General features: G+C 41.0%; 1 protein-coding gene across 1 annotated transcript; it reads right to left on the bottom strand.

Annotated features, from left to right (window-relative positions):
* Nucleotides 1-298: 298 nt before the first annotated feature.
* Nucleotides 299-18,725, bottom strand: PRPS1 (phosphoribosyl pyrophosphate synthetase 1). The gene is made up of 7 exons (XM_031446163.2): nucleotides 18,462-18,725; nucleotides 8,853-9,036; nucleotides 7,629-7,727; nucleotides 6,430-6,554; nucleotides 3,694-3,867; nucleotides 1,367-1,526; nucleotides 299-440 (listed from the first exon to the last, which is right to left on the bottom strand). The coding sequence occupies exons 1-7, from the start codon at nucleotides 18,581-18,583 to the stop codon at nucleotides 348-350; spliced, it is 957 nt and encodes a 318-aa protein (XP_031302023.1). The 5' UTR covers nucleotides 18,584-18,725; the 3' UTR covers nucleotides 299-347.
* Between the last annotated feature and the right edge of the window lie 3,032 nt (nucleotides 18,726-21,757).

Below are 21,757 nucleotides of genomic sequence, written 5' to 3'. Positions count from 1 at the left end.
GGAAACCCAGAAATGTTCACGTGCAAAGTAGTGTGAGCTTCCCCGGGACACCTCAGATACCCTACATAACGCCCTCTGAAGTCGTAAATCTTGTAGCAGCTGAGCCGTATGTAAAGCTGCAAGGCTCACAAGATCAAAGAAGCCAGGGACGAGACAATGCAGGCAGGAAATCCCAGCACTTACCCTCAATCTTTCTCTAATTTAGGAGAAACACTAATACACCTGATGTGGGAGCAGAAAGCGACACTGCCACAAGCTGGGTCTTCTGCTAGATTGTTCATCAAATACCAAGGGGAAGTAAGGGGCGGGGTTCACTTTATTTTTTTAAAGCCTCCGAAGTTATTCTATTATAAAGGGACATGACTGAACAGGTAGGAGACAGATTCCCCATTATGAGTTCTCCTGATGGCTTCTGCAAGGATCATGGAGATGTCGATCACCTAGGAAGGCAAGAAAAGCATCGGGTTAGCATCACAGAGATGGCTGGCCAGTTTGCAGACACTGATGAGCCTGGTAAGGGTCCTTCCTCTTAATGCAGCTACGCTATGCTGTTTCCCCAAGTGAGCCGGCACCCAGCCACCCTTCATAACAGGTTTTAAATATAACCAACCACTTGGAGAAGAGTAAAAATGCTAATGGAGAGAAAACTCTGACTCATCAAGATGGTGGTGGATTTGCATTTAAAAATTCTTAGGAATGAAAAAAAATGCTTACTTCAGCTGAAAAAAAAATCCTTAAGAATGACATCAACCCTCTAATTCCACATACCTCAGAAAGCTAATGGATTACTGTACACATTTTTAATTAAGCAAGGCTTTGTTCTTTAAGTGCAACAGCACTCAAAGTTTACTGTCTAACAATTATCTGGGGACTTACTTTAAAGTACTGGTGACCTCTGGTTTTGTAGGTCCTGGATGGAGTAAAGGAATCTGCATTTTACTAAGAACCCTAGGTAATTAACTTAGGTGGTTTCCAGAGCACACTTTTGAGAACCACTGGAAGTTCTAAGAAGCATACCAACAGCTTAAAGGTGCCACGTTATGGTTACAGGGGCCAACATTTAACATTTAACAGTGACACACAGTGTAAAGTGTGGATCCGAAAACTCGAGCATGCATCACATTCACTGGGAGAGCTTGTTAAAATGTACAAACCTGGGGTCCATCCTCCAGAGATTCTGAAGTCTAGCAGTCTGAAATTTCAGATACTTGATTTTTTTTTTTTTACTTTTATGTTATAGATCCTGATGGCAGCCTAAACCTTGAGCGCAAAGGAGGAAATCTTCAGAACCCAGACACCTCATTCAACACATGTAACCACCTCCCAAACACTCAGCAGAGTCTTGTTTTGCAAGTCTCACCCTCACCTGTATTTTGGAGCAGTGCTTCATCTTATCCTCCTGAGGTATGGTATTGGTGACTACTACTGCTTCAAAGCATGCATTGTTAATGCGAGAAATGGCTGGGCCAGAAAAGATCCCATGAGTCAGGATAGCATAAACTCTGGTGGCTCCAGCTGAGAGAAGTCTAGAGGAAAAAGCGGAGTTGATTAGGATTACTCTTACTTGTCACTGTAAAATCCGAGTTGGGGAAGAGGAATGTCTGCTCTAGCTGCCATAACAAAATACCACAGACTGGCTGGCTTAAACAACAGAATTTTATTTCTCACGTTTCTGGAGGTTGGGAAGTCTAAGATCAAGGTGTCAGCAAGGGAGGTTTTGTTCTGAGACCCCTTCTTTCGGTTTGTTGGTGGCCCCCACCTTGCTGTGTGCTCACATGACCTCTTTGTGTGCGTACATTGTGGGCGGGGGTTGGAATCCAGCTCTGGCATCTTTTCTTACAGGGGACCAATCTCATCATGAGAGCTCCACCCTCAGAACCTCATCTAAACCTAGTATCTCCCAAAGGTCCCATCTCCAAACACCATCACACTGGGGGATAGGGTTGAATTTTAGGGGGACACAATTCAGTCGATAGCAAGGAGAGAGAAATGGACTAAGAATTTATCTGAATAGGTTTGGATTAGTGTAAAAGGATTGTGGCACGAAACTGCTGCACTCAACAAAATCTGTCTCTTCTTCTTTCTGACACACAGCTGGACTACATTTCCCAGCCTCTATTGCCGTTAGGTGTGGCCATAATTCTGGCTATCAAAATATGGACAGATACTTATAAAAATCTCCCATGGGTGATCCGCCATGTTCCTTTCCCTTTCTGGCTGGCCAAAATGGAAATGTCTCCCAAGGTAACCTTGGAAGCCACATATTAAAGGTGCAGTACCACAAGACTGAAAGAGGAATATTCTCATTGGAGCATACTGTGAATGAGAAACTTTATCAATTCAACTTTATCAATTCAAACTTTATCAATTCAAACTTTATCAATTCAAAGAACTTTATGCAATTCCAGCATAGGGGGACAAAATAAAGCTAGCTAGCATCCCCTCAATTTAGTTCCAAGAAGCGTTGGAGTTGATCTGTTAGAGCAATTAGCATTACCATACTAATGTGATAAAAGTGGTTTTATAAATGTACACTCCAGGATCCAAACTAGGAAATCATTCAGCACACAAATATTTTTTTACCACCTATTATATATATGCTAGGGACTATACAAGGCACAGACACTTGGAGGTTTAAAAAAATTATAAGCCTATAAGCTTAAATTATAAATAATGGCCCATCTCTGGGAACCCTGCCTCACAGGTAATTAGAATTAAGCTAAAATACCTTTGTTTAGCTCACAGGAAACTGTGAATGACTGCAGGAAGGAAGAAATTAACACCTCCACTCCAGAGGTGGGCCGGGACCATGGAATGTTTGACTTTACTCCCTCCCCTTTTAATATAAAACAAGCCTGAATTCTAACTCAGGCAAGATGTTTTTTGGGGACACTAGTCTACCATCTTCTTAGTCTGCTGGCTTTCCGAATAAAGTCACTATTCTTTCCCCTCCCACCCCTCCCCAAATGATGAGAAACAATGCTATCCATAGCAGCTTGGATTATAAGCAATGGGGAGCCACTTAAGGTTTTAATGGAGGAGTGAGGGGGTCTAGCGTTAGTTTTAGGAAAATAAGTGAAGGGGGAGGCAATGTAAAAGATGGACTGGGGAGGTAAGAGACTGGTGATTGGCAGCAGTGAACAGAGGGAAGGCAATTCAGGACAGTGCAGGCAAGAGGTGAGAAGGACCATGAGCAAAGGCAGTAGCAGCTAAAATGGACAGTCAAGAGGTAAGACCGGGGTTTCTAGTTCAGGTAAAATATAAATATGAGAATCTAGTTCTGTCTGCTCAGGCCTATGGATTTCTTACTTTAACTCATTAAAAAAACTATAAAAAGTAGAGTACTCAGAGTGATGAAACAATTTTGGAAATACAGTGGTGATAGTTGCAAAACATTGTGAATATAACTAATACCACTGAATTGTACTTTTAAAAATGGTTAAAATGGAAAATTTCATGTTTTATACAGTTTAGCACAATAAGAAGGAAAAATAAAACTAAGGAAATCTGGAGAAAAAATAAAGAGTACTCATCAATTTAACGCATTGCAATTCCAGCCTAGGGGGACAAAACAAAGCTAGCTATCATCCCCTCAATTTAGTTCCAAGAAGCGTTGGCAGGCTTGGGGCATTCAGTTAGCACTTAACTTTTTTTTTTAACTTTGAACTCCCAACTCCACCACAAGGCACTCACTTGTCAGCTGCATGGCAGATTGTACCACAAGTGTCAGCCATGTCATCCACCAGGATGGCCACCCGGTCCTTCACATCTCCCACCAGCACCATGCGGTCCACCTCATTGGCCTTCTTCCGCTCTTTGTGAATCAGGGCAAAGTCCACATTCAACCGGTCTGCGATGGAGGTCACTCTGCCAGACAGAGTATTCACAGTTAAAAATATGTGTGTTGGTAGGGGTGGGGGCTTTTAAGACAACAGAAAGGAATTAAAGACTGGGCTTGATTTCTGGGGGAGAATACTCCTTGAAACCCAATAGTTCCCATGGTTGGGAGGAAGCAACTATAATTGATTGGTATCACATACTGGGTTTTATAGACTAATGTCTTCATATTCTGAGAGCAGTTGCTGAATGTCTTGGTCAGACTTCAATTAGAATTCATTCTGGGTTCCAGTAGAGTATGGACAGACACCCTCACCAGTCCCAGGAAGCAGTATAAAGCTAGGCTACATTCATTTAACGGACTGGCAGCAGAAGAGGAGAGAGAGAAGATTTGGTTAACTAATGATGGGAAGGTACATCATCCCAATCTGATAGGCGGATGTGATGAGAAGTGAACCTGAACTTGGTGGGGGAGGAGCAGTACCCAGCCTGTTCCAATGCCCGTGCCCTCGTCACACTCCCCTCAGTGACCCACCAACTGTCAATGTCAATTGTACCTGGATACCAAGCTTGGGATTTCCTTTAATGACTGCTAGAAAGTTATACCAATTAACCAGTCAAACCAGGCATCTCGCTGTACAGCCCAAAGTATCTCCAAATCACAACAGAATTCCTTTTTTTATTACAAGATAATACAAAATCAGAAGGTGGGACAGAAAACAAATCTGTCTGGCAATAAAGTACCATATAATTCACTCAAACAGAAATCCATTTAGTGTGAATGGCTGTGCTGTTCCAGTGACATGTACAGCCCTGCCCCACTGTGCCATCCTTGTTATGTGTGAAGAGGCCTGTGCTTTGGGTTGTTTTTTTACTGTAGTACTGATCCAACCAGAGTACTCTGTCTTATTTCCCTTGTGACTATGGTCACATATCTTGAGTTTGTGCTGAATAAGGGAAATCTGTGACCACATAATAGAGAACCGACAAGATATGAACCACAATCTAGGCAACATTTGTTCCCTGAGCTAAATGACCCGTACCCTGTGCTGTCCATTCCTACTTTCTGGGCACATAACATCAAGAGTTACCAATCTGGTTGGGATGATTACTTAGCAAATGCATGTTCACTTACTTCAAGCATCCCAAACCATCCATACTCAATAGCCAACGAACTAAAAAAAAGCATAAAAGGCTAGAAAAAGTCACTCCCTATATCCTTGAGGAGAGAACCATGTGCAAAGTCGTGCAAAGTCATGCAAAGTCATAATCACACCAGAATCTACCTAGCACCAAAACCCTGCCAAGATAGAAGTGCTAGTCACTCACTTTGAAAATATTTCATCTCTGTAAGAAAATGATAAATAAACCAAAAAATCACATAGCCATAAGTCATCTACTGAAGGCAGTTTTATGTACCCAACTCTGGAAAGAAAATTGTGCTTGATTATTTATTGGAAATGTGACGTTTTTCTAAGTCCCCGTGGAAGATGTGAAAATAATGCCAGGAGTTAAGACAAGTATGACAACCACCACGAGGGGGATGTTGTTTAGCCTCTGTCTCTAGTATTACAGATGGTAACTAGCGATGACATGGGGCTCACAAAGCCAAACATCTGGCTGGAGAACACAACTCAAGCTCTCAGCTTATCAGTTCTGTTGAAGTTTCTGAAATAAGCAGATTGTTGAGAAACAGTTATTGAAAATCTGAATGGCTTTTGGAAAGATCTGAATTCACCCTTCCTAATCATCTGTGTTTTGTGGCTCTTTAATCTATTTCCACAACAAGAAGAACATGTGTCATGCTTCTGAATGCACTACTAACGAGTGAGCCGCTAAGGAAAAGAAAAGCTGTTGGTCTGTACCACGTGGGCTGAAGCACTGCAACTGGCAATCAGTTTGTTTAGAATGATGTTCAGAGCTTGGCTTTACACAAAATCACCACTTTCTTTTCCTTCCTGCTTAATATTTTAATTCAAAGGATCAAAACGGTTTAACTAACAGCATTAAAAGGTATGTAAAAGCTTGCTTGTTCACGATCAGCTTGGGGTTCAATAGCAGGTGTCACTCATTAGAAAACAAAATTGCCTGTCCCTCCTGATGGGCTGATGGCAGTGATGCTAGCCCTGCACTGCTGAGTCACTGACAGCTTACGGTCAAGCTCAAGCCCAAGCCCATGATACCAGACTATTTAGCGCCCCCTCTGCTGCTATCTTGTCTTTTAGGTAATGACTCAGACCAGTACAAGGGGAGTGTGTAAAACCACATCCAGCCCATGTCCCAGCTACCACCACATCCACTCTGACGTTCTTAAAAACTGCCACTTCTCATTATCTTGTAATAACCCATAATGGAAAAGAATCTGAAAAATAATATACACACACACACACACACACACACACACACACACACATATATATGTATGTATGTATAACTTTATTACTTTGCTACACATCTGAAACTAACACAACACTGTAAATCAACTATACTACAAGAAAAGAGAAAAAAAAAACCCTGTCACTTCAATAGAAAAACACCGCTTTCTGAACGCTTTTCCCAGTACATTGGAAATAATATGGATTTCAATCATACCTCTTAGCTCCTCCAGCATCGGGCGAGACAATTGTGCAGTTCCTCCACTCAGAGATGTTCTCCCTTATCCACTTCAGGACGGCAGGCTCTGCATACAGATTGTCCACTGGGATATCAAAGAAGCCCTGTAGAATGAAGCTGGGTCAGTTTTGTTTCATTTTCCTTCTCTTCCATTTACAAATGGTGAACACACAGAGAATAGTAACTTGGCCAAAGAATACTTTACTGCAACATTCAAACTGATCAGAAGGCATGCCCAGTGTGGCAGACTGTAAAAATAGCCTCCTTGAATCTGGGCTGTGCAAGACAGCCCAGGCACCATGGGCAGAGCCAGCCCTCAGGTAACCCACGACTGACCGTAGGCACAAGGGTGAGCTCTTAGGGGAAAAACAGCCCAAGTTCAGCCGAGACCAGAACTACCCAGCCAATGTGCAGACCCATGAGGTGATAAATACTTACTACCTTATGCCACTGTTGAGCTGGTTTGTTAAGGAACAAGAGCTAACTGGTAAACCAGTTAGAGATGCTATGATATATAAACTTAGTGGAAGGCATTTATAATATATGCCCACAGAGAGTAACTAGAAGCCAGGAGTAATTAATACTCGTTGCTACAGATTAGTACAACTGACCTGATCCTCTTCTATAAAATGGGCAAAATCACCTGTCCTATAGCTCACTGAATTCCCAGAAGCCTCCAGTGATAATGATTTCAAAGTCTTTTTTAAAAGTACAAACTATAATGTGGTATTCTGCTTCCCTACCACTGTGTTAATGCTAAAAAGTAGATTCTAATATCTATGGCTCTAAATGTAATAACAATAACAGCTTCCATCTTTTGGTGCCTTTCAAGAGCCAGGTATTATACTATGAATTTAGTATCTTATTTAATACTCCCAATAACAAAGCAGCGTATGTTCAGAGAAGTTAAATAACCAGCCCAAAGTTACAAAGCTAGTGTCACAGCCAGTAATTCAAAGGAGGTCTGATGCCAGAGCCTATGCTCCACCACCCCACATCACTAAGACCACGAAATATGTTTAAGGTGAGGATGTTGAGAATGTCATCAATGTCTAGTTGATGTGAGCTGTACTTGGGCAGTTTTTGCTTCCCTGTGCTCCTCAGCATTATCAGTCCTCTCCTACCCCCCTTTCTAATCCCTAATAATTCCTAAGCTAATATTTAGTTTCCACTGATACCTGAATTTGAGAAGCATGTAGGTCCATGGTGATAATATGATCTGCGCCTGCTACAGAGAGCATATTTGCCACCAGCTTGGCAGAGATTGGAGCCCGGCTCTAAATGGAGGAGAGGAAAGGAAAAAAAAAAGGCCAATTTGAGAAACAATTCATTTCCCCAGAAGCATTTATGTATTGTGCATCTACTATGTTTAAGGCGCTGTGCTACCAGGAAATTCATAAAAAGTGACAGAATCACTGACTTTGAATAGATCATAATCTAGCACAAATACTAAGTGAAATTATCATTTTTCCAAACCAGGATACATAACTCAGGAAAAAAAGTATCTTTCTACCTTTCATTTTCTTAATGTACATATTTTGAGCCTAGTCAAGTGTTTCCAGTGCTCAATTATTTAAATCTGGCAGACTTTAAAAAATCTTTTTTGAAAGAATTTTACTAAAGTCTCTTTTAACATATACTCAAACCTGTGTCACATCTAACTTGTCAAAATTTAAAGACACATCACAGGATGGAAATTATAGTTCATTTTGTAAGTTATACCACTCCCTTACTTCTCTGTAGGTCACCCTTCCAGCAACCTCAATCCCCTTAAATAACAGGTAAACATACTTGGCTACACCGTAAAATTGCAAGGCCCATGCCCTTCACTCCATAGGAGCACTGTATTCCATTAGATTAAAAATATCTGGCTTGCTCCCAAGCATTGTATGTAAAATTTGGACGTTGATTACAATAGACCTGTACCTGCAAAGTTTTATATATATGCTTTATCCTCTAATACACCAAATAAGGTGAGAGATGCATGCGTGTGTGTGTGTGTGTGTGTGTAATGAGACCGAGTACTCATGAAACAGACTTCAAGTTATATGAAGAGGTCACAACTAAAACCCCAAAGGGGCCTCAGAGGATCTACCAGTTTAAAAAATATTCTACTCCATGGGAGCTGGTGCTTAGTCTTATTGATAAAATGAAAAACAGTAGTGAGTTGGCCAAAAGTCACATATATATGACTGGAATAAAAGAGACTGCAAATGTGTTGCTTTATACAAACCAATCTACATGCCAATTGTTTTGAAAATCAAGTAATGCCTAAGAGAAAAAATAATTTCCTCTAAATGTACATTTGATGATTAAGAACATTTTTGACTTTGGGCAAGTGTTCCTCCTTCCCCTGATTAAAAAAAATTATTTAAAAAAAAGAAAGGAGATTCCTCTCCTACCTTATCCTTCTTATCCTGCCGGGCATAAGGGAAGCACGGGATGACTGCAGTAACCCGGCTGGCTGAAGCAATCTTGCAGGCATTAATCATGATTAAAAGTTCCATCAGATTGTCATTGATTTCACCACAGCCGCTCTGAACAATGTAGACATCCTCTCCACGCACACTTTCACCGATTTCCACACTACAGGAAAGGAAGGACAACAAAAATCAGAGATTTTAAAGCACTATACTGTACACCTACAGACAGTAAGGTCTAAAAAGCAGTCTCCCCACATATGCTATGAATAGGTTAAGGCTGCATGTGGACTTGATCTCCTCAGACTTCAGGAGATTCCCCTGCAGGACCCCCTGTACCAGGAAGAGTTTACTGCCCCAGTTTACCCCAGTGCACTATACAGATATTACCTATTTTTATAGGTGACAGGACTGAAAAAGACCGGCCAAGATACTTAAAAGTAATTGAACCAGAATTTCAGTAGGTGGGCTGTATCTCATTTCGTGTATGTGAATACAGATTTGATATAGTATCTATGACTGTCACAATCCATATATAACAGAAGAAGTAGAAAGCTCATGCAAGGAATGAATCACTACTATTGTATAACGATGTCTTCTACAGGACAGTACCACACCTACCATACTGGCAGTCCACTCAACAAATATTAAATGTCCCTGTGCCAGTCACTGTGCTAGGTGCCAGGGACACAATGGAGAACAGCTTTGGTCCTTGCTCTCACTCACTGTACCCTGGTCCAATTAGTCTTATTTTAAAAAATTCCACAGGAAGTTACTCTAATTATGGAATAAGGCTATATTTTACTATAAAATGAAAGTTTTAATATCCATACTTGGATCCTTACCAAGAATAACTTATTAAAAAATAAAAAATAACTTCAGTGACACCTCACAGTAACACTATTTCCCCAACTAATCCTCTAGGTGAAGTAGGGGTATCTGTGGGTGCACATGTGTGCATGTGTGTGTAGTGTGTACAGACGAGAAATAGATCTGATAACTTGGTGAAGAGAAAAACTTCAACAGGAGAGAATTCCATTGCTAGAAGCTGCTCTAAGAGTAAAAGTATTTAATATTTATTCCTTTCCAATCCAAGTAGCAATGGAAAGGATCCTACTTTAAAAAAAATGGGGTTAGCTTATATTGTGAAACAAGAAAAATAAAAGCAAATGGTAAAAATAAAACCAGAAGCCAACAGGGAAGTTGAGATAGCCTGGTAGCCAGAGCAAAGAAGAAAACCCATTATTTTGGGGTATCTGGAGATAAACCTTTAGCACTGAAAAATGGGCAAAATAAGCCCAAAGTAAGCAGAAGGAAGAAAGTAACCATAAGAACAGAGGTCAATGAAGTTAAAAACAGTAAACAATAGAGAAAACCCACTGAACCAAAAAGCTGGTTCTTGGGGGGAGGAGCATCAATAAAATTGATAAACCTCTAGGAAGGCTGACCTAAAACAGCCTTACAGGAGCAGTCTACCAAACATTTAAAGAATTAACATGAATGTTGCATAATCTTTTCCAGAAAACACATGAGAGAATACTTTCCAACTCATTTTACGAGGCCGGTATTACCCAGATACCAAAGCCAAAGACAATATAAAAAAAGACAATACAGAGGAGGAGGAAGAGAAAGACGGGTGTGGTTCCAACAGGGCAACAGGAAGGATCCCTGCGGTGACAGAATGGTTTTGTATCTCCACTCCAGCAATGCCAAGTGTCTTGCTTGTTGCATTATACCCTAGCTTCACAAGAAAAGTAGTTTGGAAAACTAGTTTGGGAACCTTGGGAAAACTGGGTAATGGGTACACAGGATCTCTCTGTATTATTTCTTACAATTGTCTGCTAATGTACAATTAGCCCAAAATTCAGTTTTAACAAAAGGTATATTATTATACCTTGTGTCTGCTTGAGTAAACCATTACTGCAGTCCTCAGTGGAAGCTGAGGTCATAAAAGTATAACTAAAAACAAAGGCACTTCTCGACACAACATTGAAAAATGACTATAACTCAATAAAAAAAATGTTTAAAAAACAAACAAAAAACAAACAAAAAAACAAAGGCACTTCTGTAGTAAGTAAAAAGAAACTAGCCCAGTTGTATTATTTTCTGAGAAACTACTATGAGGGAATTTGGAGAACTCTGGTTATAAGTTAATTTGAGAAATAGCTCATCTCAAAATATGTTCTCTGTGGTTTACCACACATCGGTCAAAACCATCTTCCTTTATACTCCTTGAATACACCCCATTCCCACCTCATAGCCTTTGTACATCTTCCCACTACCTGGAACGCTCTTCTACAAACTCACTCATTTCTCAGGTCTCCAATCAAAATATCTTTTCTGATCATCTTATTAAAAGTGACTTCCTTGAGAATGGATAAGATTAAAAATGACTTAATTATCAACCAACTATACTATATGGACCTTGTTTGCATACCAATTCAAGCAAATTGTAAAAAAAAAAACACCTTTATGAGACGGAAATTAGAATACTGGCTAATTATTTGATATTAAGACACTACTGTTAATTTTCTTTAGGCAACAAAATGGTATTGTGGCTAATGAAGTGTGTATGGGTGATGTGATATAATATCAAGGTTTGCTTCAAAATCATCCATCTGTGGGGGGTGGGGTATGGGGAAGGGAAATAAGAGATGAAACAAGATTAGCCAGAAATTGATAACTGCTTAACTAGGTGATGAATGCACGGCACAGAGATCATTCTACTAGTCTCTCTACTTCTGTACACGTTTGAAATGTCCCATAACTAAAGTTAAATAAAGCGACCCTCCCCAGTAGTTCTCTTTATCCTGGTTATTCCTTTCAGAACACTTATCACAATTTCTCACTGCCTTATTTTTATGCACTTGTTTGTGTCCTCCACTAGAATGCAAGCTCCATGAAGGCAGGGACCAGATCTGTCATGCTCATCTGTATCCCAGCCAGCCATGCCAATATGACACGAAGAATGAATGAATGAAGGAACGAACTAACGCCACTCAGGATTAGGTGGCCTCTTGCATCTGCTCACTTTAGACAAAGCAAGAACCTTCTCCAGGCCTGCTATTGGGAACATTTAGAAGACTGATGCTTACTTATCATTCCTTACAATGTAACCCACCACACACAGCAGGTATGTGGGTCCAATGTGTTTCTTCAAAGCTTCTGAAAGATCTGCTCATACCCTTTAACAGATACTCAGCTGATGGATATTTAACTGGGGAAAGAACTACAGCCTGATGGGGGCACCATGATGCAATGGCTACTAAGAATTTTATGGTGACATCCTGAAATCATGACACTGTGCAACATAATGAACCATACAGCAATTTTGTGGATCCCAACAGAGCTGAACTGACATCAATTTTATCAAGATCAGCCTTAAGAACCAACTAAATCTGTCAGCTACACTCATGCCAAAATTGCTTTCTGGCGACATTCTTCAAAATTTAAGTGGATGGGCAGGAGGGAGAGTAACTTGCATGTGTCTCGACTTGTGGGCCCAAGAACGTCACTGTGCACTGTGGGAGTCACTGGCCTCAGGTGGTTACCGAGCACTTGAAATATGGCCGGTGTGACTGAGATTGATTGAGATGCACTGTAAGTGTGAAATCCACACCTTATTGTGAAGACAGTATAAAGAAAAGAAAAATATATCGATTTTTATATTGATTGCATGTTAATGTTAAAAAAAACACTCAACTAGACAGGATTAAATAACACCTCGTGGAAGTGAGCCTGCACAAGCAGTGGTAGGCCCAAATAAGAGGCTGTGGGAGCTCAGAGGGACTTCCAGATCTCCTTTGCTAACACTGTCTGCCCTTTTGAGAAGTTCCAGGGGGAAGAGCCCCTTCTATGTTTTACGGTGCACAACTCTAGGGTCCTGACCGTGTACTCCAAATATCTGAGCAACTTCTAAACTCAAAATTTTAATCCCTCCCCATAGTCATCTCCCACTCACCTCCTTGACCAAGATCTCCACTTCTCTGGGGGAGAGTGAAAGTCAGGCACATTGACTGCCAATAAAAAGCCAATCGTTTCCTCTACATCTGGTACTGGAAGCTTCTGGCTCTCGTTTGAGTCAACACAGAATGTCATCTGTGCTCCAGACACTCACCCCCGAGTCAGGCTGTCTGATTAGGAGCTAGGGAAGAGCAGTCTGACAATGGATCCAAGACAGGATAAAGGCCAGGCTAATTATCTATTCTAAAGCTGTCATTAAAATAAGACCAAATAATATCAAGTAAGACCAGAAAACAACATACTTAGACCATGGTGGCTTATCTCTCCTAACAAATGCCTCAACTAGCAAAGTCAATACAAAAAATAACCACAAAATTGCTTACACTGTTCATATGTTATTCACTCATTATTTAAGGATACCATGCTTAAAAATTCATAGAATTCTGGGCCTGGAGGTATCTTAAAGAGTTTTATGAAAATGAAAACTACATAATCCATTGCATACGCCTTTATCCGTTTATCCCTTTGGCTGCCAGGAAGCCAAGGGATACAGTTAAAGTAACACTAAATCAACTTAGGTAATCATCTTATGCCAAATTCTTGGCACAATTACTATAGTCCTTTGTTCTAATAGGTTTCTGATGTACCTATTTAACCTTTTTTACCCATGGCTATCATGAAACACACTTTAAATTCCTTCTTTTTTACCTGAAGGCAGGTAAGGTATTAATTATAAAATTAAATTTTCACTGCCAACTTAAACATCAGAGAGCATTTGCTTTAGCAAATAGTTTTAGTCTAAATGATTCCTTTAAAAAGTATATTCTAACAACAAGTAAGGCTTGAAAAGGAATTTTTTTTTTGGAGAGATGACAAGTGGTTTATTAATAATAATATTTTGACATATTATTCCACATTTACATTTCTTATGTAAGTTAATTATCTGTTCATGCCCTTTGTCCAGTCTTGAAAAGGAATTCTTAAAAAATGACCAGCTCACCATGTAACACAATCACCAGTACCATTTTTGTGCTATCCACCATCTGATGATAATCAACAGTGCAGCAATTTCCCAAAGCCAAACTAACACTTAGCCTCAAGCACAGAAGGATGTTATGATCAGACATGCATCTAATAACTTGAAAAAGTTATTTAACTATATTAAAAATAATGTGGTACAAGTAAACTAGGACACTGCCTTGTTTTACTGCATATAATTCTCTAATCTCACTAATCAAGAACAATCTTTCTCTCCAGTTAGGACTTTAAGGTAACTTTCATAAAGCCTTAAAAAGCCCATGAATTATACTCTAAAGCCCTTGAACTAAAGCCATGATTATACAGCTTGGTCAATAACCAGTTCAATGAATCCTCAAAAAACCTTGATATTGTTCTTATAGTTTCCTCTAAGAGATGGTAAGTTAGGTAGTGATTGATGGTAGAACAATTGATGGTGTGCCTATAACCTGTTTGTTCTTAATATAATCTACTAGGTGGAAAGACCTGGTTTAGCAATTTAAAAGGTAACACTCCTTGTTCTCTCCCTTGAGCTAATGGCATGTCCTCCAAATGGCTTTGGGCCAATTACTCTCCAGCTGTGGTGGGGGGGGGCAGATGATTGGCTATATCCATCCAATGAGAAAACTGGCTTCTCCTTTACCTTTTCCTTTAGGATCAGGCATAAGTGCATCTGATTAGCATGGAATGTTAAACACAAAAAGGAAATAAAGTGAATCGAAAAGTGTGTTTTGATTGGTGGCATTCTTAAGAAAATCTCAAGAATTTAGATGGAGATGTTGGCATGTGCGAAATACGTGAGATTAACCAACATCAGATACAGTTCTTAGGAAAATCCTAGGCAACCAAGGCTAAAGTCATCCCCCCTCAGCCTATCCAGAGTAACCAAATAAACCAAAATTTAACAATAGTGAAGAGAATCGAGTCAAAAAGTTTAGTACATATAACAAAAAAGAAACAGACACAGATATAGAGAACAGACTAGTGGTTACCAGTGGGGAGAGGGAAGGGCAAGATAGGGGGAGGGGATTAAGAGGTACAAACTACTATGTATAAAATAAATAAGCTACAAGGATATATTGTACAACACAGGGAATATAGGCAATATTTTATAATTACAAATGGTATATAACCTTTAAAAATTGTGAATCACCACGAAATTAGTGAATATAACATAAAAGAAGCCGACTCACAGATACAGAGAACAAACTAGTGGTTGCCAGCGGGGAGAGGGCAGGAGGGGCAGCATAGGGGTGGGGGAGTGGGAGGTACAAACTATGGGGTGTAGAATAGGCTACAAGGGTGTACTGTACAACATGGGGAATACAGCCAATATTCTGTAATAAGTGAAAGTGGAGCGTAACCTTTAAAAATTGCATTAAAAAATTGTGAATCACTATGTTATACACCTGAAACTTATAAAGTATTGTACATCAACCACACGAATAAAAAATGCGATACACTCAAAAGTTTCAAAAGCCAGAGATACTGCGCCAGCCCAAAATTCAAATACCTAGAGTTGGGCAAGTAACTTAACCTGTGAATCTTAATTTCTTTGCCCATAAAATGGGGATAGTAACAGCAACTCCTCATAGCAGTGTTGAAGAGATTAAATATGAGATGTGTATAAAGTGCTTAGGGTAGGAACTATATAGCACATTTCAAGCAGTCACTATACATTATCATTAATATTGGTATTACTGATAGGAGTAGAAACTCATTCAACTTTTCTGAAGAGCAATTTGGCAGGAGATATTAAAAAGCCTCCCAAAGTGGTGTATACCCTTTAACCTAGTAATTTGCCTTCTAGAGATTTATCCTAAGGAAATAATCAGGAATGGCCAAACATTTATGTTCAAGAGTTTTCATATAAAGTAAATAGGTCAAAATTGTAAATATCTAATAATAGGGACTTGGTTATCTAAAATTATAGCAAAACCATGATATATAGCTATTTAAAACCATGTAAACATTAAGGGGAGAATCTATTCAAAATATACTGCAGAGTGAAGAAAGCTATAAACAACCTGTCCTACACTTTTGAGAAAGTACATAGACACACAAACATCTGGAAGGTCCTAAGTCAAAATATGAACAGTTTATTTTAGCTGGTGGAATTATCTGGGATGTCTTTTCCCCTCCTTGTCCTCTTCTATATTTTCCACGTCTTCCGCAATATCATCACCATCCCTTACCAGCATCTGTGCAATTATTTTGTGTTGGACAATGTTCTAAGAACTTTACTCCTATCTCATTTAATCCTCACAATAACCCTATGGATAGATACTACTTTACAGATGATGCAAAGAAAGGCTAAGGATTCAAATCCAGCTTCTCTGATTCCAGAACCTGAGCATGTAACCTCTCATATGTATTTGTGTGTGTCATATACCCATATATATGCATGTATGTTTCCTCAAAAACTGGACAGCAAAGGATGACCCTGACTTAAGAAGAAAAGCCACTCCATTCAAGAGAGCATCAACCCCTGAGATTCTGCCAAATTGCAGCAAATAGCAAAACAGTCTCATTTGAGGATGGGCTCTGCGTTCCTCATCTGATGACCCACAGCATCCACTGAGCTGCCCTGCCCATGACCTTTAGATCCCAAGAGTCACACAGGGCAGCCATTACCACTCCTGCAGTACAGAAGAGCCAAAGGTTGGGGGCAGGGAAGTGAGGGGAAACTCCATAGGCAACATATTCGATTATGTTCAATGAAGATTTCAGAACATCTAAGGAGCCAAAAAGCTAATAATTAAGCCAGAAACAAGACAACCTAACCAGTCAGCAATTTTTCACATTGGACTTAATCTAATCCAATGTTTCCAAGTTGTTCCCATCTGGTTGTTTCAGAATGAAATCAGCCTTTTATCTCATTAGTAGACTGGGATTGCTGACAGTTTAGATAAACCAATCTGAACACTAAATTGTTCTCCCCCTCTACTCTCCCAATATAGCCTCAGGTTCTGATGTGATACACTATGCAGAGGGTACACAAGGAAAAATAAAGCCTTTGCATTTTTCCTAGAAGCATAGGAAAAGGAGTTAATAGCCACAGTTCTCTAAGGGGACCAAAAAAAAAACACCTCTAAATGAAAATCATTCCTGTCCCTTAGCTGTAGGGCTACTTGCAAAGTCTGGTCCTGTTTTGTCTTCTTTATTACTGCCCATGAGTCATAATGGTGTGGTTAAAGCTAAAGCTTGGCTAGCCTCCTTCCATTAAGGCATTGCCTGGTTACAGATGGCAGTGTGTGCACTATCATTTGCATCACAACCAATGGCACAATGATCAAGCATCCAGAAAGAAGCTGTCTGCTACACATGAATGCTTTTATCAGCCGGGTCTAAAAAGGATAAGGGGGGAGTTACTCTTTGGTAATCAGTTTAAAGAAAGAAAACAGGAAACATAAGGACTTAGAAAAAAATGTTCAAAGTAATCTTCACCAATTTAACTGATCACTAGGTTTGGTGTAAACTTTCCCCTTAACAATTACAGATAACTGTATAAGACTGTGTGGTCACTGCTACGATTTGATCAACAGGGTAATAACACAAAAAAACACCTATCAGAACCAGAAGATTCTACGGTTAGATGGAAGGGGTATTGAAAGGATCAGGTGACCAAGTTATCTCTAAGATGGCCCAAAGGGGCAGGAATGTGGAAGTGGGGGTAGGGAGCAAATTTAATTAGCAAGGCAAAGAAACAAACTCGAGTTGCAAAAATTCGAATTCCAGGCCTTCCACTCGATTATCTTAACATTAAGGGATAAAACGGTTTCCTAAACTCCCCACATGGCGTTAAAAGAAGTCGGCAAGGTCAGGATAAACTTTGGTACTGAAAAAATATGCTTTTGTACTGTCTGAACCAGTAGCTACAGTGAGGAAAGCCAAGGATTCCAGAATTAAGATTCCCTAAGATTTTCTGGGTGGCTCAAACTGAGATGCTGGCTGTCAGGATGCAGTTAACGCATCATTTTATCTGATCGTCTAGATTTAACTTAAGTCTAAAGACGTGAAAAGCCTAACGCTTGCCAGTCTAAGGGAAATCCTCCGTAATAATTTTGGCGCCCTCAGTACATAATGTCAATTTCCCTCAACAGGAAACACGACTGACACCGTTTCTAATCAAAAAGCTGCTTCTTTGACTCTAGGAGAAACACTAGGAGGAGTCAGTACGCAGCAGGATCTTCCATGCAGTCTGGTCTATGACCTGAAGAGAACCCAATCCGGTCTGGATGGCTCCACAGCAAAGCGACAAAGCCACGTGTCCCCACTACCGAGCCTAGGCGTATTTCCCCTCCCGTAGCTTTAGGCAGCCACCATCCCCGCGTTGGGTCCTCCAGCTCTTGCCCTCAAACCCAGCAGCTTCGCCTCCAGCTCCATCTTGACTCCACCCCACCGCACGGTGAGAATGAGCGTGACCCTCCCGCGAGAGGTAAAATAACGGAAACTGCCCACGGGGCACGCTCGCCACCTAGCTGCCCCTTCCCCCCACCCCAGTCCTTCGGAACTCACGCGGTGGCCCCATCCCCCTACCCTCAGCTGCCTAAGTGTCTCCCTGGCCGCCCGGGCAGGTGAGGCCGGTCGGGGTCCCAACTTCATCCTCACCAGGTCTCCTGGTTGCTGAATTTCTTAGTCACCACCTTGCCTAGCTCCAGGCCCAGGCGGTCGGCAATCTTCTGGGATAGGTCCTGGTGGGAGCTGCCACTGAAGATTTTGATATTCGGCATCTTGGCCAACTACCCTAGGCGCTCTTTGCTTAGCGATCACTGCTGCTGCCGAGTCGAACCAAGTCGGCCCAGAGACTCAGTACTAAGCACTTCGCGTTGCTATTCCGCCATCTTACATTCCCGCCCCGCGCGCGGCTCTAAATTGCCCAGCGCCGGGGAGGCGGGGTCAGCAGGGAAGTTTACACCCCACCCGCCCTGATTAGCTGAGTGCCAGCGAGGGGCGGACCCTCACTGTAGTTCCTCCTGCCTCCGCCGCTCTCAGGTATTGACTGGAGGCCACGAAGAGGGCCAGGCTAAGGAATAGCTCCGCCCCCTGTTGCCAGGCGGTCTGGGAGGGCTGGCGAAAAAGCGCCGAGACACCCGCGCTTGGCTGGGGGTGAAGGGATGCTGGTGACGCGTAGGGCCGGATCTTTCCCGCAAGCGGGAAATCAGCCACGCGCTTTTTTTTTTTTCCTTCAGCACCTGAGAGTAAGCCTGGCTCTGGTTTACGGTTTCTTTTAAGAATATCCATTTATCAGGATGGCAGCCATACTGTCAGAATGAAGGAGAGATTTCTGAACATGCTTTTTATCTTGTTGTAAGGATGAGACTGAATTAAAGCACAGTTGCATCACAGAGACACACCCATAGCACAGGCTCATCCAAAGGGTAAACAAGCAATTGCAGTGTCGCCGTGGCCTGGAAGACAAGTCCCAAGGGGAAAGTGACTGAGGGCATGCCACCTGAATAATCCAGAGACACTGCAACAGAAAGCTGCATTTTGATTTTGGCTCTGGGACCAAAGATGTTCAAACAAGGGAAGGAGAATGGATTTTCCAAAATATCAGAGCAAAAAAAGATCTGATTTATCTGACCCCTGGAAAGGAGAGAAAATATAGTATACTTATGCGACTTCAGATAAAAAGCCCCTGAAGGAATCAGAAAACCTGGTTTTTGGTCCTGTCTGCTTCATGTTATCCTCAGCATCATATTCTGCATGTTGCTAATGTGTCCTTTTACACCATTATTTTATTATTTTTATGATGATACTTGCTAATTAGACCAAATAGAGCCTTTATTCTCACACCACATTTTCATAAAATATATTCCAACCATAGGTTAGAAGTAAGAGAAAAATCAGACAATTTTAGAATCATATAATTTTAGTTATGAGTGCCATAATGCTCATAACTACAAGCTGTAAAAATAGAAGGGACTTCAGAAATCATCTAGTCTACTAGCTTCATTTTACATATGGTGAAACCGAGACCAAAGATGCGAAGGAATTTGTCCATGTGGTAAAGGCAGAAAATATTTAAAGCAGCCTCCCAGCTTTCTCTTCCTGCCATTTTCAGTAGTACCCATGGAGGACCTCTTCTTCTGACCATTTGTCGTAATTTTACCAGTTTGGAAATTTAATATGGGCCCAGGTGTATAGGCATACTTGAAGAAGGAAGGGGACTGCAAGGCAGAATATTAGTAGTCTTCAATCACATTTCATTCATCAAATATTTACTGAGTCCTTCATTGCATACAAAAGAGTATGCTAGGCATTGAGGGGACTATAAGTATTTGCCTCCAGGGAATTTATTCATTCAATATTTATTGAAATATTTATTGAATACTTTTAATATACCAGGCCCTGTTCTGGGCACTGAGAATACAGCGGTAAACAATCAGAAACCCCTGCTCTCACAGAGTTTACATTCTCAAATAAACACGTAAATGAAGAAACTGTATAATGTCAAGTGGTGATAAGTGATGTGGAGAAAAATCAGACAAGGAAGTGGGAAAATGTGCCAGGGTGAGTATAGCTTTAAGCAGGGTAGTCAGAGAAGGCCTATCTGGGAAGGTGACATTTGAGCGAATGTCACCTTCCCAGATAGGGAAAGTGAGGCAAAGGAATGAACCATGTTGATATCTGGGACAAGCAGAGGGAACAGCAAAAACCCTAAGGCAGGAGTGTGTCTGACTTGTTCAAGGAACAGTAAGAAGATTGGTGTGTCCTGTGCGGTGAGGGTTGGGGCGGTGGGCGGTGGAGCCATCTGTAAGAGAAAATAAGGAAAAATGAGATCAGTGAGATAAGAGTGATTGGTGGGAAGATGCTGAACATGTAAGACCTGGTAGATCATTTTAAGGATTGTTGCTGTTACTGAGTAAGGGTTTTAAGCAAAGAATGACGTGAGCTGACTTCTCTCTTAAGAGGATCATGCTGAGAACAGAGTGTAGGAGGCCAGATAAGAAGTAGGGAGACCAATTAAAAGTTGGCTTCCTAGTAGAGGAGATGAGACATTTATACAAATATTTATGACACAGTATAATTTAATACACTACCATAGAGAACCCTGTGTTTGAGTAAAGGGTAAGCTGCTGTAACACAGACCCTAAAATACAGTGGCTCAAATAACATAGATTATTTCTCTCTTGCATGACACACTGCCAGGCTTAGGCCAGTGGGACCATTCTGCTCCATGCTAGGTTATGAGTCCATCCACAGTCCAGCTCGTGGGAAGCAGGTAAAGAGAGGAGGTCCAGCCAAGGGATTTCTTTGTCAGTAGGTCAGGTGGAATTTGTTCATTTCATTTTCCATCACAGCCCTTTGGAATGAGCTTAGTCACATGGCAAGAGCTTAGTTGAAAGTCACACCTACCTGCAAGAAAGACAAGGAAATGTCTTGTTTGGTGGCTCTGCATCGTGGGAGGTTTTTCTGGGGGTAGAAGCACATGAGCTCGGCCTTGAAGGATGGGTAAGGTTTTGACAGTGAGGAAACACAATTCATATTTTGTGGCAAGACAAGAAAAATATAAGCATAAAAAATTTCTCTGCCCGTTTGGGCCTCCTCTCTCCCTTTAGTGTGTACTGGGCATCTGTATTAACCAGACCTACCTAGGAGACAACCTTCCTTCTTAATCTTGTGAAGGGTCAAGATGACCCACTACTTGTTCATATGCACAGATTAAGATTATGTAAACTGTCAATACATGATTTGATGTATAACTCTTTGTCTGAAAACTGTACTTTGACCTCTCAAGGGCAGAACAGTCCTCAGAAATTTCTGAAAGATTGTCTCCCAGGTTATAATCCTCAGGTTGGCTCAAATAAAAATTTTCATTTCTTTCTTAAATCTACTATTGATTAATTTTTTTCATCGACAACAGGTAATGATTGGGAGGAGGTGGTTCTCCCCCCAGCTGG

Source organism: Camelus dromedarius, chromosome X, assembly GCF_036321535.1.
Source record: "Camelus dromedarius isolate mCamDro1 chromosome X, mCamDro1.pat, whole genome shotgun sequence".
NCBI lineage: Eukaryota > Metazoa > Chordata > Mammalia > Artiodactyla > Camelidae > Camelus > Camelus dromedarius.
Note: the sequence above shows the minus strand (reverse complement) of the source record. Positions and strands in the feature narration are given on the sequence as shown.